The sequence below is a fragment of the Thamnophis elegans genome, chromosome 17, assembly GCF_009769535.1.
Source record: "Thamnophis elegans isolate rThaEle1 chromosome 17, rThaEle1.pri, whole genome shotgun sequence".
NCBI lineage: Eukaryota > Metazoa > Chordata > Lepidosauria > Squamata > Colubridae > Thamnophis > Thamnophis elegans.
The window spans coordinates 9,654,974-9,668,691 of record NC_045557.1 but is presented as its reverse complement, the minus strand read 5'-3'; the positions used below and the strand labels follow the sequence as shown (position 1 = coordinate 9,668,691).

General features: G+C 45.7%; 1 protein-coding gene across 1 annotated transcript in view; it reads right to left on the bottom strand.

Annotated features, from left to right (window-relative positions):
• Positions 1-13,718, bottom strand: part of MAP4K2 (mitogen-activated protein kinase kinase kinase kinase 2) — a 64,578-nt gene that overhangs the window by 20,379 nt on the left and 30,481 nt on the right. Inside the window, exons 12-22 of the mRNA XM_032233944.1 lie at positions 12,423-12,530; positions 10,227-10,305; positions 8,306-8,364; positions 7,184-7,230; positions 6,840-6,878; positions 4,717-4,753; positions 3,716-3,881; positions 2,373-2,485; positions 1,513-1,554; positions 1,015-1,099; positions 171-250 (exon numbers count right to left, since the gene is read on the bottom strand). Coding sequence (XP_032089835.1) covers positions 171-250; positions 1,015-1,099; positions 1,513-1,554; positions 2,373-2,485; positions 3,716-3,881; positions 4,717-4,753; positions 6,840-6,878; positions 7,184-7,230; positions 8,306-8,364; positions 10,227-10,305; positions 12,423-12,530 — 855 coding nt within the window. The remainder of the gene's footprint in view (positions 1-170; positions 251-1,014; positions 1,100-1,512; positions 1,555-2,372; positions 2,486-3,715; positions 3,882-4,716; positions 4,754-6,839; positions 6,879-7,183; positions 7,231-8,305; positions 8,365-10,226; positions 10,306-12,422; positions 12,531-13,718) is intronic.

Here is a 13,718-nt window from a genome sequence, read left to right as displayed (position 1 = left end):
TGCTAAATTTTACACAGAGTCAGGAATCCCAAGCATATTCATTGCAGTTTAAGCACAGAGCAGAGGCACTGGCTTGCTACAGGGTGGCTTAATCATGGCTTGCAGCGGTCAAACAAGCCAAGATCTCCTCCCCCAATCCTCCCCTCGTGTTTCTCTTGAGGAGAACTCACCTTCTCCATCGTGTCTTCGTGGAGCTCGTGAAGATTCAAGGTGTATATACCTTCCTCTGCTCCCACCACCAGATACAGATCTGCAAACCGGAAGAGGAAGTTTATAACATTGAAAGAGAATGTGGTGGACTAGGGATGGAGAGAGACCCAAGCTCTAGTTTTCCCTTGTCCATAAATTTCTACCCTGCAGGGCTGGTGTTGCGAGGAAATATTGTACTGCTCTTTCTCAACCTTGGCAATTTTTAAGATGCGTGGACTACAACTCCCAGAATTCCCTAGCCAGCATGTTGGCAGGGTATTTATGGGAACTGAAGTACACACCTCATAAAGAATACTGGCTGGGGAATTCTGGGAGTTGAAATCCACTCATTCTAAAACATTCTGGTTGGGGAATTCTGGGAGTTGAAGTCCACTCATTTAAAAAAATATTCTGGCTGGGGAATTCTGGGGGTTGAAGTCCACTCATTTTAAAGTATTCTGACTGGAGAATTTTGGGAGCTGAAGTCCATCTATCTTAAAGCACTGCTGACTGGGGAATTCTGGGAGTTGAAGTCCATCCATTTTAAAAAATATTCTGGCTGGGGAATTCTGGGAGTTGAAGTCCATCCATTTTAAAAAATATTCTGGCTGGGGAATTCTGGGAATTGAAGTCCACCCATTTTAAAGTATTCCAGCTGGGGAATTCTGGGAGCTGAAGCCTACCCATCATAAAGCATTGCTGACTGGGGAATTCTGGGAGTTGAAGTCCACACCTCTTAATTTACCAAGGCTGAGAAACAATGTTACGTAGGCCATCTTCTGATGGAATGGAAATTGCAGAAATCAACCAGAAATAAATCCCTACCTCGTGTTTCTGGATGGATCCACGTTGTAGCTGAGTTGATCTTCAGCGGGCAGCCGTTGAAAACTTTGGAAAAGCAAGCTCCCATCTGGGAAAGAAGGAAATGGAATATTTGGATGTTGGGGTGAGTTTGTGTATGCAGGAAATGACTGGGATTTATTCCTCCATTGTCAACTGTCCTTTTCATCTCATTCCTAGACTTCACATCAAATCTTCCTTGAAGTCCAGAGCTGTTATGGCCCTTTTTATGGCTTGTGGACTTCGACTCCCAGAATCCCTGAGCCAGCTGGCTCAGGAATTCTGGGAGTTGAAGTCCACCGATTGTAAAAGGATAGTTTTGTAATAGTTCCCCACCCCTGTTTTAGTCACAGGCAGATTTGAGACTTTTCTAATCCCCTCTGAGTGAGCAAAACTACCACTTTGGGGACTTGCAGTAAAATATTAAGTTCTAGGGATTTTTTTTTGGGGGGGGGGTGTAGGGAAGAAGGAAATGCAACTTACATGAACTTTGGGCGTAGGGGGTAATCCATGACACAGCAGCCTCTGGAAAGGTGATGGAGAGAGAAGGGGGAGGCATTAAAGGAACATTTTTTAAAAGTACCCAATATTTTCCTCTTTTCATAAAAGAAATAAGGCACTCTCTCTAACTGCATTCCTTGTTCAATTGCAGAATTAGTTGTGGTAGCCCACCAAGAGGCCAGCAGAGTTGGCAGCAGATTCGGAGAGCGAGGAGGGTTGGGGAGGAACCTGGGCCAGCCCTGGAGTCTGGGGAAGGCTCTGAGGAGGGCTCTGTGTCGGAGGCAGAGAGGGGGCCAGGGCCGTCTGACAGTTATCAGCTGCCCTCCATCGTTCCCAGCATGAGGCTCTTCTCCAGGGAGTCGTTCTTCCTTCTCATCAGGTGGCCAAAGTCCTTGAGTTTCCTCTTCAGGATCTGGCCTTCTAAAGAGCAGCCAGGGTGGATCTCCTCTAGGACTGACCGGTTGGATGGCCTTGCAGTCCAAGGGACTCAATGCAGGAGTCTTCTCCAGCACCAGAGTTCAAAGGCCTCCATTCCTTGGCGCTCAGCCTTCCTTGTGGTCCAAACTTCACAGCCATCCGTTGCAACTGGGGAAACCACAGCCTTGACTAGAGGCACTTTTGATTGACATGTCTCTGCTTTTTAGGATGCTGCCTAGATTTGCCATCGCTTTCCTCCCCAGGAGCAAGCCTCTTTTGATTCCTTGGCTACAGTCCCCATCTGCAGTGATCTTGGAGCCCAGGAAAAATAAAATCTGTCCCTTCCTCCATTTCATTAGACTAGCCATATCCAATTCCTCCAACCACCAAACACAGTTTGAAAAATCCTGATTTAGCATGCTTACGGTGGCTTCTTCCTTCTTCTTCATGGTGGCCCACTCAGTGGATAGGAGGCAGTCCGCAGGCTTGGGAGAATCCACCACAGGAAGGTCTGGCGTTTCACTGAAGGCTGTGCTGCCTGTTGTCGAAAGAGAAATAACAAAACCACTAGCAGGAAAGCAGTTTGGATTTCTTTTCAATAAGCTTCCACCCATTATTTCTGGTCCTGTCTTCTGGTGCTTTGGAGAATAAGCCAATCCCTTCTTCTCTGGGACAGCCCCTTAAGTATGGGGAGAGCCCTACCATGTCACCCCCTAATCCTTCAGTTTGATACACTAGATCAAGGGTGCTCGAACATGGCAACTTTAAGACTTGAGGACTTCAACTCCCAGAATTCCCTAGCCAGGAAAGCTTTGGCAACTTTAAGACTTAAGGACTTCAACTCCCAGAATTCCCTAGCCAGGAAAGCTTTGGCAACTTTAAGACTTAAGGACTTCAACTCCCAGAATTCCCTAGCCAGGAAAGCTTTGGCAACTTTAAGACTTGAGGACTTTAACTCCCAGAATTCCCTAGCCAGGAAAGCTTTGGCAACTTTAAGACTTGAGGACTTCAACTCCCAGAATTCCCTAGCCAGGAAAGCTTTGGCAACTTTAAGACTTGAGGACTTCAACTCCCAGAATTCCCTAGCCAGGAAAGCTTTGCTGGCTAGGGAATTCTGGGAGTTGAAGACCACAAGTCTTAAGGTTGCCAAAGTTTGGAGACCCCTGGCATTAGACATAAATGCAAGCAGTCCTTGAGTTACGACCACAAATGGGCCCAAAATGCACATGGCTAAGCAAGACATTTGTTAAGCGAGTTTCGCTCCCATTTACAACCTTTCTTGCCAAAGTTGTTAAGTGAATTGCTGCACTTGTTTTAAGTTAGAAACAGAGTTGTTAAGTGAATCTTGCTTCTCCACTGACTCGTCAGGAGGACGCAAAAGGGGGATCACGAGGACCCTGGGACACCGCGACCGTCATAAATACCAGCCCTTTTGCCAAGCATCTGAATGTTGATCACGTGACCATGGGGCTGCTGCAGTGGTCACTAAGTGTGAAAAACAGTCCTTGTATCTTTGAACGGTCATTGAGTGAGCTGCTGTAAGTCAAGGACCACCTGTGTACATCTTTATGAAATAAACGTGGAATATTTATTGGGAGTGTGGAATAAGAAGTCTGACTCATCTGAGGATGGTGAAAAATGGTGTAGGGTGGGAGAGGGGTAGGACTAGATGACCTTCAAGGTCCCTTCCAACTCTTGGTTATTATTATTATTCTATTCTTTGATAGCCACTTGGTCTCGGAATACAAAGTGGAAAATACCTCTTTACCTGGGGCGGTGTGGCTCCTGGGCCCTTCCAGATCCGAGCGCTCCCCATCCTGCTCCCAGGGAGCCTTATACGTGAGCTCCATGTTGAGAAAATCCCAAAAGGGTCCTCTTTTGATAGTGCTGGACAATTCCTCCCCAAGTCCCCCCGTCCGCTGCTCTTCCTGGGTCTGCAGGGAAGTAGGGGGAAACGAAGAGATACAGATAGATACAGATTTGGAAGAGACCTTATAGGTCATCTAATCCAACCCCACTTCCAAGCAGGAGACCCCTACACCATTTCTGACAGAGGGCAGTCCAGTCTCTTCTTGAAAGCCTCCAGAGATGAAGCTCTCACAACTTCCGAAGGGAACTTCTGTTCCATGGTTTAATTGTTCTCACTGTCCTTATTTCCAGGTTGAATCTCTCCTTGATCAGTTTCCATCCATTATTCCTTGTCTGGCCTTCAAAGGTGCCTTGGAAAATAGCTTGACCCCCTTCCTCTCTGTGGCAGCCCCTCAAATATTGGAAGATGCTCTCCTGTCTCCCCTGGTCCTTCTCTTCATTAGATTAGCCAGGCCCAGTTCCTGCAACCGTTCTTTGTATGTTTTAGCCTCCAGTCCCCTCATCATCCTGGTTGCTCTTCTCTGCACTCTTTTTCTAGAGTCTCAACGTCTTTTTTATAGTGTGGGGACCAAAACTAGATGCAGGATTCTAGATATGGTCTTACTAAGGCTTTTTAGAGTGGTATTAGTACCTAACGTGATTTTGATTGCATCCCTCTGTTAATGCAATTTAGGATTACATTGGCATTTTTGGCTGCCGCTCCCCATGTTTGGCTCATATTTGGTTGTCCAATTGGGTCCCCTGCCTGAGGTTGGACTAGAAGACCCCCCAAGTCCCTTCCAACTCTGTTATTCCGTAGAACTATATTCTAGAATGATAGAATTCTTACAATAGTTTGCAAAACCCAAGGAAATTGCCTTTTCAGGAAACAGGTGTAGTTTGAATAACCCAGAAGCATACCTGCTCTGTGGGATGCGCTGGGCGGATGGTTAGACTCCTAAGGAAGAAAAGGAAAAAAAAAAAAGAAACAGAATAAGAGAATTGGGGGGGGGGGAGGAATCCAAAGATGTCAACCCTCCCATTGGCATATTCAGCAAAAGAAACTCCCTGGACATGATTTTTACCAAGAAAACACAGATAGTTCTCAACTTGCAACCACAACTGAAACCAACATGTAAGTTGTTAAGTGGGAAATATGTTAAAGTGAGTTTTGCAGTTAGCCAGTGGAACGGCTTGCCACCAGAAGTTGCAGGTGCTCCCACAACCGAGGTGTCAGGGTTCCGACAGTTGCCCTAATTAACTCATGAGCCTTGAGCCAAGTTTCAAAAGAAATCCAGTTATTTATTAGGAGCAACATGTCGGCACCTACCCGAGTGAAGTCAGCTCTGCCTCACATAATTTACGGCTCAATTATGACCCTGTTTCCCTCCCTCCTCCCAGGGTGTGTCACAAATCATATTCTTCAATGGAGCATTTTCCCAGGGCTGTAGAAAACACGCCTTTCCGGCTGGCTCTGGTAACCTGGGAAACAGCCTTGGGAAAGGTAGGCATGGAATGTGCTTCTGGTTGTGGCTGCTGAGTTGCTCCATCAGTTTCTCCCCACCTGCCTATGGCAACTCGAGAGCAGGCCAGGGATGCTGTATGAGTTGACAGGAGGCTTTTAAAAAGAGACTGGACAGACAGTTGTCTGGAATGGTTTAGGGTCTCTTGCTCGGGCAGGGGGTTAGACTTCCAAGGTCCCTTCCAACTCTGTTATTCCGTTAATGGGGAAAGCCACATTCACTCAATGACCAAGTGTTTCACTCAACAGCTGCGGGGATTTGGCTAACAAACGATGACAAAAAAGGTCGTAAAATCAGGCACATTTCCCTTTAACAGCCATCTTGATGGGCAAGAGAAATTCTGTTCCCAATGGTGGTCATAAGTTGAAGATTACCTGGTTTGGGTGGGAACCATATTGAGGCTACAATAGAATGGAATGGAATAGGATAGGATAGGTTTCAGAACAGAATAAGGAATAGAATGGAATGGAATAAGGAATAGAATAGAATAATTTAAGGAATAGAACAGAATAGAATAAAGAATAGAATAGAATAAGGAATAGAATAGAATAAAATAAAGAATAGAATAGAATAAGGAATAAAATAGAATAAAATAAGGAATAGAATAGAAGTAAAAGGAATGGGAATAGAATAGGATTCAGAATAGAATAAGGAATAAAATGGAATAGAATAAAATAAGGAATAGAATAGAATAAGGAATAGAATAGAATAAGGAATAGAATAGAATAGAAAAGAGGGGGTGTGAATAGAATAGAATAGAAAAGGAATGGGAATAGAATAGAATTAATAGGAATGGGAATAGAATAGGATTCAGAATAGAATAAGGAATAGAATGGAATAGAATAGAATAAGGAATAGAATAGAATAGAATAAGGGATAGAATAGAATAGAATAAGGGGGGTGAATACAATAGAAGTAAAAGGAATGGGAATAGAATAGAATAGGATTCAGAATAGAATAAGGAACAGAATGGAATAGAATAAGGAATAGAATAGAATAAGGAATAGAATAGAATAGATAAGAGGGGGGTGAATAGAATAGAATAGAAGTAAAAGGAATGGGAATAGAATAGAATTCAGAATAGAATAAGGAAAGGAATGGAATGGAATGGAATAGAATTAATAGGAAGGGGAATAGAATAGAATTCTTTATTGGCTAAGTGTGATTGGACACACAAGGAATTTGTCTTTGGTGCAGATGTTCTCAGAGTACATAAGGAGAATAAAAATACATTCATCAAGAATAAAAAGATACAACACTTAGTGATAGTCATAGGTTACCAATAAGCAATCAAATCGTACTAGGAAACAAATAAAAACAATATAAATTGGAAGATATCATGATGGTCCCAAAAGCCCCCCACCCCCTTTCTCCTCCAATTATGCTGAGCTGGACAAGACCACCATTTAAACGTTTCATCGGGGATAGAAAACAACACGCCAGGTTTAATGTTGGCTTGTCTGGGGGGAAACCCTGCCAGTTCTCCAGCGTTTCTAGGTTAATCTCCCATCTCCTTCTTACCTCTCTTCTAAGGCCTCTTCGACGGACTGAAGCAGGCTCCTAGGGAAGGTGAAAACACGGCACAAGGTTATCTATCAGTTGCTCAGTCTTTCTATCCCACCCAAGTCACCGTTTGCTCCATCGGGGTTTTTCCCAAAGGTGCTTTTTCAAAAGGCAACTCGACTTTGTGTTTCTCCTTGAAGACATTCACTTCAATAAGAGCCCGCCGTGCCCCAAAAATGCCAACGCAATTCTAGGCTGCGTTAACATAGAATCAAGGCCCTGCGAAGTGTTAATATCACTCCTGATGGGCCACCGCACCTCTCCCAACCCGACCACGTCTTTGCCCCTCCAAAATTCCTTACTCTCCATCTCCAAGAACCATCCAATTCTCTTCCTCTTCTTCGGTCTGCTAAAAGAGACAAAAACGGTTCATATTAAGCGGGCCAGAATAAAACAGATCCGGTTTTATTTTTCGCCCTCACAGGATGAGCTGCTTCACTTCCCAATTCTGACACCCCTCCCCCCCCCAGGAAAACAGGACTGGTGGGAATGTAGAGGCAGCCAAGGTGGCTCAGTGGTTAGGGTGCAGTACTGCAGGCCACTTCAGCTGACTGTTATCTGCAGCTCAGCTGTTCTAATCTCACCGGTGCAAGGTTGACTCAGCCTTCCAACCTTCCGAGGTGGGTGAAATGAGGACCCAGACTGTGGGGACGATATGCTGACTCTGTAAACCGCTTAGAGAGGGCTGAAAGCCCTATGAAGCGGTATATAAGTCTAACTGCTATTGCTATTGCTAGTCCTCAACATATGACCCCCAAAACTTCTTTCATTAAGAGAACCAGTGGTTAAGTGAGTTTTGCCCATCTTTCTTGCTTCGTTCATTTGTTTCAGGAGTGTGAAAATCTGTCCATGAATCTCAGAGACTCTGTGCCCAGAGTCTTTCCTTGCACAGCCCCTCATTTGGGAAAATATTGACATGGCAGCTTTCCAAGCTAGATAAGGTCTGTGGTCATAAATACTCCTTTGAAAGACTGTTTGCCAGGCCTTGGCTGAACGCGAATGAGAGGAATTCCCATTAGTTTAATAAAAGGGGTTTTGTCAGGACTAGGAATCGGCTTCGTGTTTTTTTGGGGAAGCCTAGATCAGAACAGGGATGCTGGAAAGGTCCTATCACAAGTCACTTTTTTTCAGTGCCATTCTAACTGAACGGTCCCTAAGCGAACTGTCGTAAGTCGAGGACTGCCTGCATTCCATATCTAGCAAACCGGAAGGAGGGGGGAAAAAACAGCCAACTTACATTATGCGTGAAGAACGCTAAACCTCAGTTTGTTTCATCACCAGTTAAAAGGAATGATACCCTCAGCTGCGAACCAGAGTTTACAGCCGGACTATAGCTGCATTCATGAATTAAATCAAGCCAAACAATTTACACTTGCACAATACGTCAACACAGACAGAACTACACACCGATGAAGGCCACTTACTGGGTTGCCCCATGGCTCCGTTTCTTTTCGTAACGGAGGGCCGAATTTAACCTGGTTAACTGGAAAGAAAGCAGAAACAATTTCAAGGTCAGAGAGATGGGCAGAAATGAGGTTCTACTCACGGCGTTCGAAAGCCCAGGTTTTAAAGCAACGCGACACGAAGTTAGAAAAATGGGCCCTTTTGCGCTGCCTTCGGACCACAATCTGCTGAGATGAGTTAAGAATGAGTGAGGTTGTCCCCTTTCTTTCAAGAGGCGACGGGACTTTCTGTTTTTTTCTCGGAAGGCGTTTCGCTTCTCATCCCCGGAGCTTCTTCAGCTCCGACTCCAATTCCCCACCATGCAGACAGAGCTGAAGAAGCTTCTGGGATGAGAAGCGAAACGCCTTCAAAGAAAAAACCAGAAAGTCCAGCTGTCAGGCCTGCATTTATATTCCTTTTAGAATTTGGGCCTGCCACACTTTCTCTTATTTCATTATGCTGTTTCTTTAAGTATAGTCAGTGGGATGGGGGATTAGAAGGAGTAGGATTTTGGAATGTATTGTTTTTCATTCTTCGCTAGAAGCCAAGGTCATCCTTTGTCTCCACACCAGTACACCTGACCGGAAGAAGCTGGGCGTGGACGCCAGCGTGGAAGGAGGAGATTGGACCATGTGATGGACTGTGGGTGTGGGGACAAGATCATGAACTTTTAACTGGGTGGGATTCTGATGTAACTTCCAGAGTTGGAATCCCCACAGCTGTGTGCCAACATGCCTGCTTTATTAAATTGGAACTTTAATCATAGTTTTGCCTTCGAGTCTGATTTAATTCTACATGGTATTTGGAACGCTTACACCAGTTGCCTCTTGAAAGAAAGCATCTTTGGGACAATAATGACTTGGAGGATTGTGGATCTCCGTAGACAACAAGATGGGTTGCATGGAATTCCCTCAAAGGAGCAGAGTCTTTTAGAAAAAAAAATAGTTTTACATTTCATCATGGAACTGCAGTGCGGGGAGGGACCTTGGAGGTTTTCTAGTCTAGCCCCCTGCTCAAGCAGGAGACCCTATATCACTTCAGACAAATAGCTGTCCAATCTCTTCGTAAAAATCAATCAATCAAACAAACAATCAGAATAGAGCAGAAAGGGACCTTGGAGGTCTTCCAGTCCAACCCCATGCTCAAGCAGGAGAGCCTACACCATGGCGATGAAATATTTGCAACCAAATTGGCGTTGTGGTCCACCACTGTCTGGAGTCGGACAGTGAGGAGGTTGGGGAGGAGCATGGGCCAGTCCTGAGGCTGAGGGAGGCTCGGACGAGGGCTCTGTGTCCGAGGCAGAGAGGGGGTCAAGGCCATCTGGCAGTTCTCAGCTGCCTTCGAAGATAGATAGCAGTGAGGCAGAGGAGCAGCTGGAGCCTGTTCCCAGTGTGCGCATACCCAGAGCTCCCAGAAGAAAAGAACTCAGAAATCAGGGTCGACTTGGGAGCAAAGTCACAGGTGGAAGGTGATTGGCCCCTCCCAGAGGAAATAAAAGAGGAGCGAAAGGGGAGGGGGCTTTTGCAGGAAACAATTCCTTCGTTTGGTGGTTAGATTCCTTTCAGGAGTGTGAAGATCTGTCCGTGAATCTCAGAGACTCTGTGCTCAGAGTCTTTCCTTGCACAGCCCCTCATTTGGACAATATTGACATGGCAGCTTTCCAAGCTAGATAAGGTCTGTGGTCATAAATACGCCTTTGAAAAACTGTTTGCCTGGCTTTGGCTGGATGTGAATGAGAGGAATTCACATTCATTTAATAAAAGGGGTTTTGTTGGGACCAGGACTCTGCCTCCTGCTTTTTGGGGAAGCCTAGGTCAGAACAATTGCCAAGCTCGAAGCTCAAAACAACAGCCAAACTTACATTTGCACAGAAGGGCATTCCAACATATGAATTAAACTTACGCTGGATCTCAGAGAGGGTGCCTTCTGATGGCCCACGTGGCTTACTCGAACAGATTTTATCGGGGAAAACATCATAAGCCTGAATTGGGAGGGAAAGTCACAGTTTTTGTTTCATAGGTAGGTAGGTGGGTAGGTAGGAAAGTAGGTAGAAAGAATAGTAGAGGGATAGATAGATAGATAGATAGATAGATAGATAGATAGATAGATAGATAGATAGATAGATAGATAGATAGATAGAATGAATAAATAGTAGATAGATACAATACAATACAATACAATAGCAGAGTTGGAAGGGACCTTGGAGGTCTTCTAGTCCAACCTCCTGCCTAGCTAGGAAACCTTATACCGTTTCCGACAAATGGCTATCCAACCTTCTTAAAGACTTCCAGTGTTGGGGCATTGACAACTTCTGGAGGCAACTTCCGTTCCACTGATTAATTGTTCTCACTGTCAGGAAATTTCTCCTAAGTTGTTTCTCTCATTGATTAGTTTCCACCCATTGCTTCTTGTTCTACCCTCAGGTGCCTTGGAGAATAGTTCGACCCCCTCTTCTTTGTGACAACCCCTGATATATTGGAAGACTGCTATCATGTCTCCCCTAGTCCTTCTTTTCATTAAACTAGACGTACCCAGTTCTTCCTATGTTTTAGCCTTCAGTCCCCTAATCATCTTTGTTGCCCTTCTCTGCACTCTTTCCAGAGTCCCCACATCTTTTCTACATTGTGGTGACCAAAACTGAATGCCGTATTCCAAGTGTGGCCTTACCAAGGCCTTATAAAGTGGTATTAACCCTTCACATGATCCTGATTCTCTCCCTCTGTTGATGCAGCCTAGAACTGTGTTGGTTTTTTTGGCAGCTGCTGCTCATGGCTGGCTCCTATTTAAATGGTTGTCCACTAGGACTCCAAGATCCCTTTCACAGTTACTACCTATACTGTACCTGTGCATTTCATTTTTCTTGCCTAAATGTAGAACCTTACTCTTTTCACCAATGAATTTCATTTTATTAGATAGTGCCCAATGTTCACGTTTGTCAAGATCCTTCTGTATCTTTAGCCTATCTTCTACAGTGTTGACTATTCCTGCCAGCTTGGTGTCATCTGCACATTCAATGAGTTCCATAGATAGATGATAGATGATAGATGATAGATAGATAGATAGATAGATAGATAGATAGATAGATAGATATGATAGACAGATAGACAGACAGACAGAGATTAAATAGTAGGTAGGTAGGTAGGTAGGTAGGTAGGTAGGTAGGTAGATAGATAGATAGATAGATAGATAGATAGATCTAGATGATAGACAGACAGACAGACAGATTGATTAAATAGTAGGTAGGTAGGTAGGTAGGTAGAGATAGATGACAGACAGACAGACAGACAGACAGATTAAATAGTAGGTAGGTAGGTAGATGGGTGGGTGGGTGGGTGAGTGGGTAGATAGATAGATAGATAGATGATAGATAGATGATAGATAGATAGATAGATAGATAGATAGATAGATAGATAGATAGATAGATAGATAAATTTCCCGGCCAGCATGGGGAATTCTGGGAGTTGAATTCCACAAGTCTTAAAGTTGCCAGGTTTGGAGACCCTTGGACTCTTTCATCGCTCTGCTGCAGCTCCCTGTCGCCGGTTCAGCTCCACAGTTGATAGGCCTTTTGGTTAGGACAGGTAGAGGAAAAAAGGACGCCGCGCTAGGAGGAGGCTTCCGGTCGGCTCCAGAATGGAACGGAGGGCTTCCAGTTAGGAGCTTTGTGACTCATTAAGTGTTTAAGGTTGCCGACCCCTGCTCTAGCAGACCTCTTAGAAAACGGTGTCAGCAGAGCCGGTACTTGTAGGCAAACATACATTTGAAATGTGTTTGAATATTAATAGCTGGGGTTGATGGATGAGCACAACTCACTGATAATGTCTCCTCGAATGGTGATGAAATGTTGGCAACTAAATTGCCAAGCTCAGAGCTCAAATCAACAGCTAAATGCAGCCAGTTCCTGCAACTATTCATCGTGTGTTTTAGCCTCCAGTCCTCTAATCCTCTTTCTTGCTCTTCTCTGCACCCATTCTAGAGTCTCAACATCTTTTCGGTATCATGGTGACCAGGTCTAGATTTTTCCAGGTTTGAAGTGGAAGCGATTAATGTAACCCCCATCTTCCTCCCTCCTGCCCCAATGCCCCAACACAACTGTACCTCGAAATCCCCATCGTCCAAGGCAGTGGCGTCCAATTCAGGGTTTGTGGCTTTATCCAGTAATTCTACGGCAAGAACGCGGGCCAAAGGCTGGCAGACGAAAGGATGCTACAGAAGAAGAGACACGGATAAGCCGAAGAGATCAAAAGCACTCCCAGTTTTCATTGGGGATCCCAAGGGGGCCCCAGGATTTGCCACAGCAAATGGACACCCCTGTCTGAAAATCTCCCATAATACATTAAAGCCAGGGGTGGGATTCAGCCGATTTGGACTGGTTTGGGTGAACTGGCTTCTAATTTTGCATCCAGTTTGCCGAACCGGTTGTTTTAAGGACCGGCTGGCCCTGCTCCTCCCTCCATTTAGCAATAGCAATAGCAGTTAGACTTATATACCGCTTCATAGGGCTTTCAGCCCTCTCTAAGCGGTTTACAGAGTCAGCATATCGCCCCCACAGTCTGGGTCCTCATTTCACCCACCTCGGAAGGATGGAAGGCTGAGTCAACCTTGAGCCGGTGAGATTTGAACCGCTGAACTGCAGATAACAGTCAGCTGAAGTGGCCTGCAGTACTACACCCTAACCACTGTGCCACCTCGGCTCTTTAAGTACAGGGCCAGCACGGAGGCTCAGGGCGAAAAATGGACCTACCGGAAGTTCTGAAAGTCCGCTAACAGGCTGGTTTCCAGCTTCCGGAGGGGGCTGAGGGAGGCTATTTTCGCCCGGAGCCGGGGGAGGGCGAAAAATGGGCGTCCCGGAAGTCTGGAAATGGCTCTGTTTCCGGCCTTCAGAGGGCCTCCGGATCCTGGGGGAGGCCGTTTCTGCCCTTCCGGAAGCTCAGGGAAAGCCTCCGGAGCCTGGGGAGGGCAAAAAACGGGCCTACTGGAAGTTCGGAAACGGACCAGTTTCCAGAGGGCCTCCAGATCCCAGGGGAGGCCATTTCCACCCTCCCGGAGGCTCGGAAAAAGCCTCCGGAGCCTGGGGAGGGTGAAAATGCCCCTCCCCCTGCTGTAAAGAGGCTGAGTAGGCCACGCCCCCCTCAGCAACCGGGCAGAGAACTGGTTGCTAAAATTTTTCATTCCCACCCCTGGTTAAAGCTGCTTTAGGGATGAAGCTAGCAAAGAGGAATAGCCCCCCCCCCCCGAATGGGGAAAACAGGAAGCCCAGTAAAATATCCCATAATCCCCTGGAGCTGACACTAAATCAGGAGACAGGTAGTCGAGGTGGCGCAGTGGTTAAATGCAGCACTGCAGGCTACTTCAGCTGACTGCAGTTCTGCAGTTCGGCTGTTCAAATCTCAC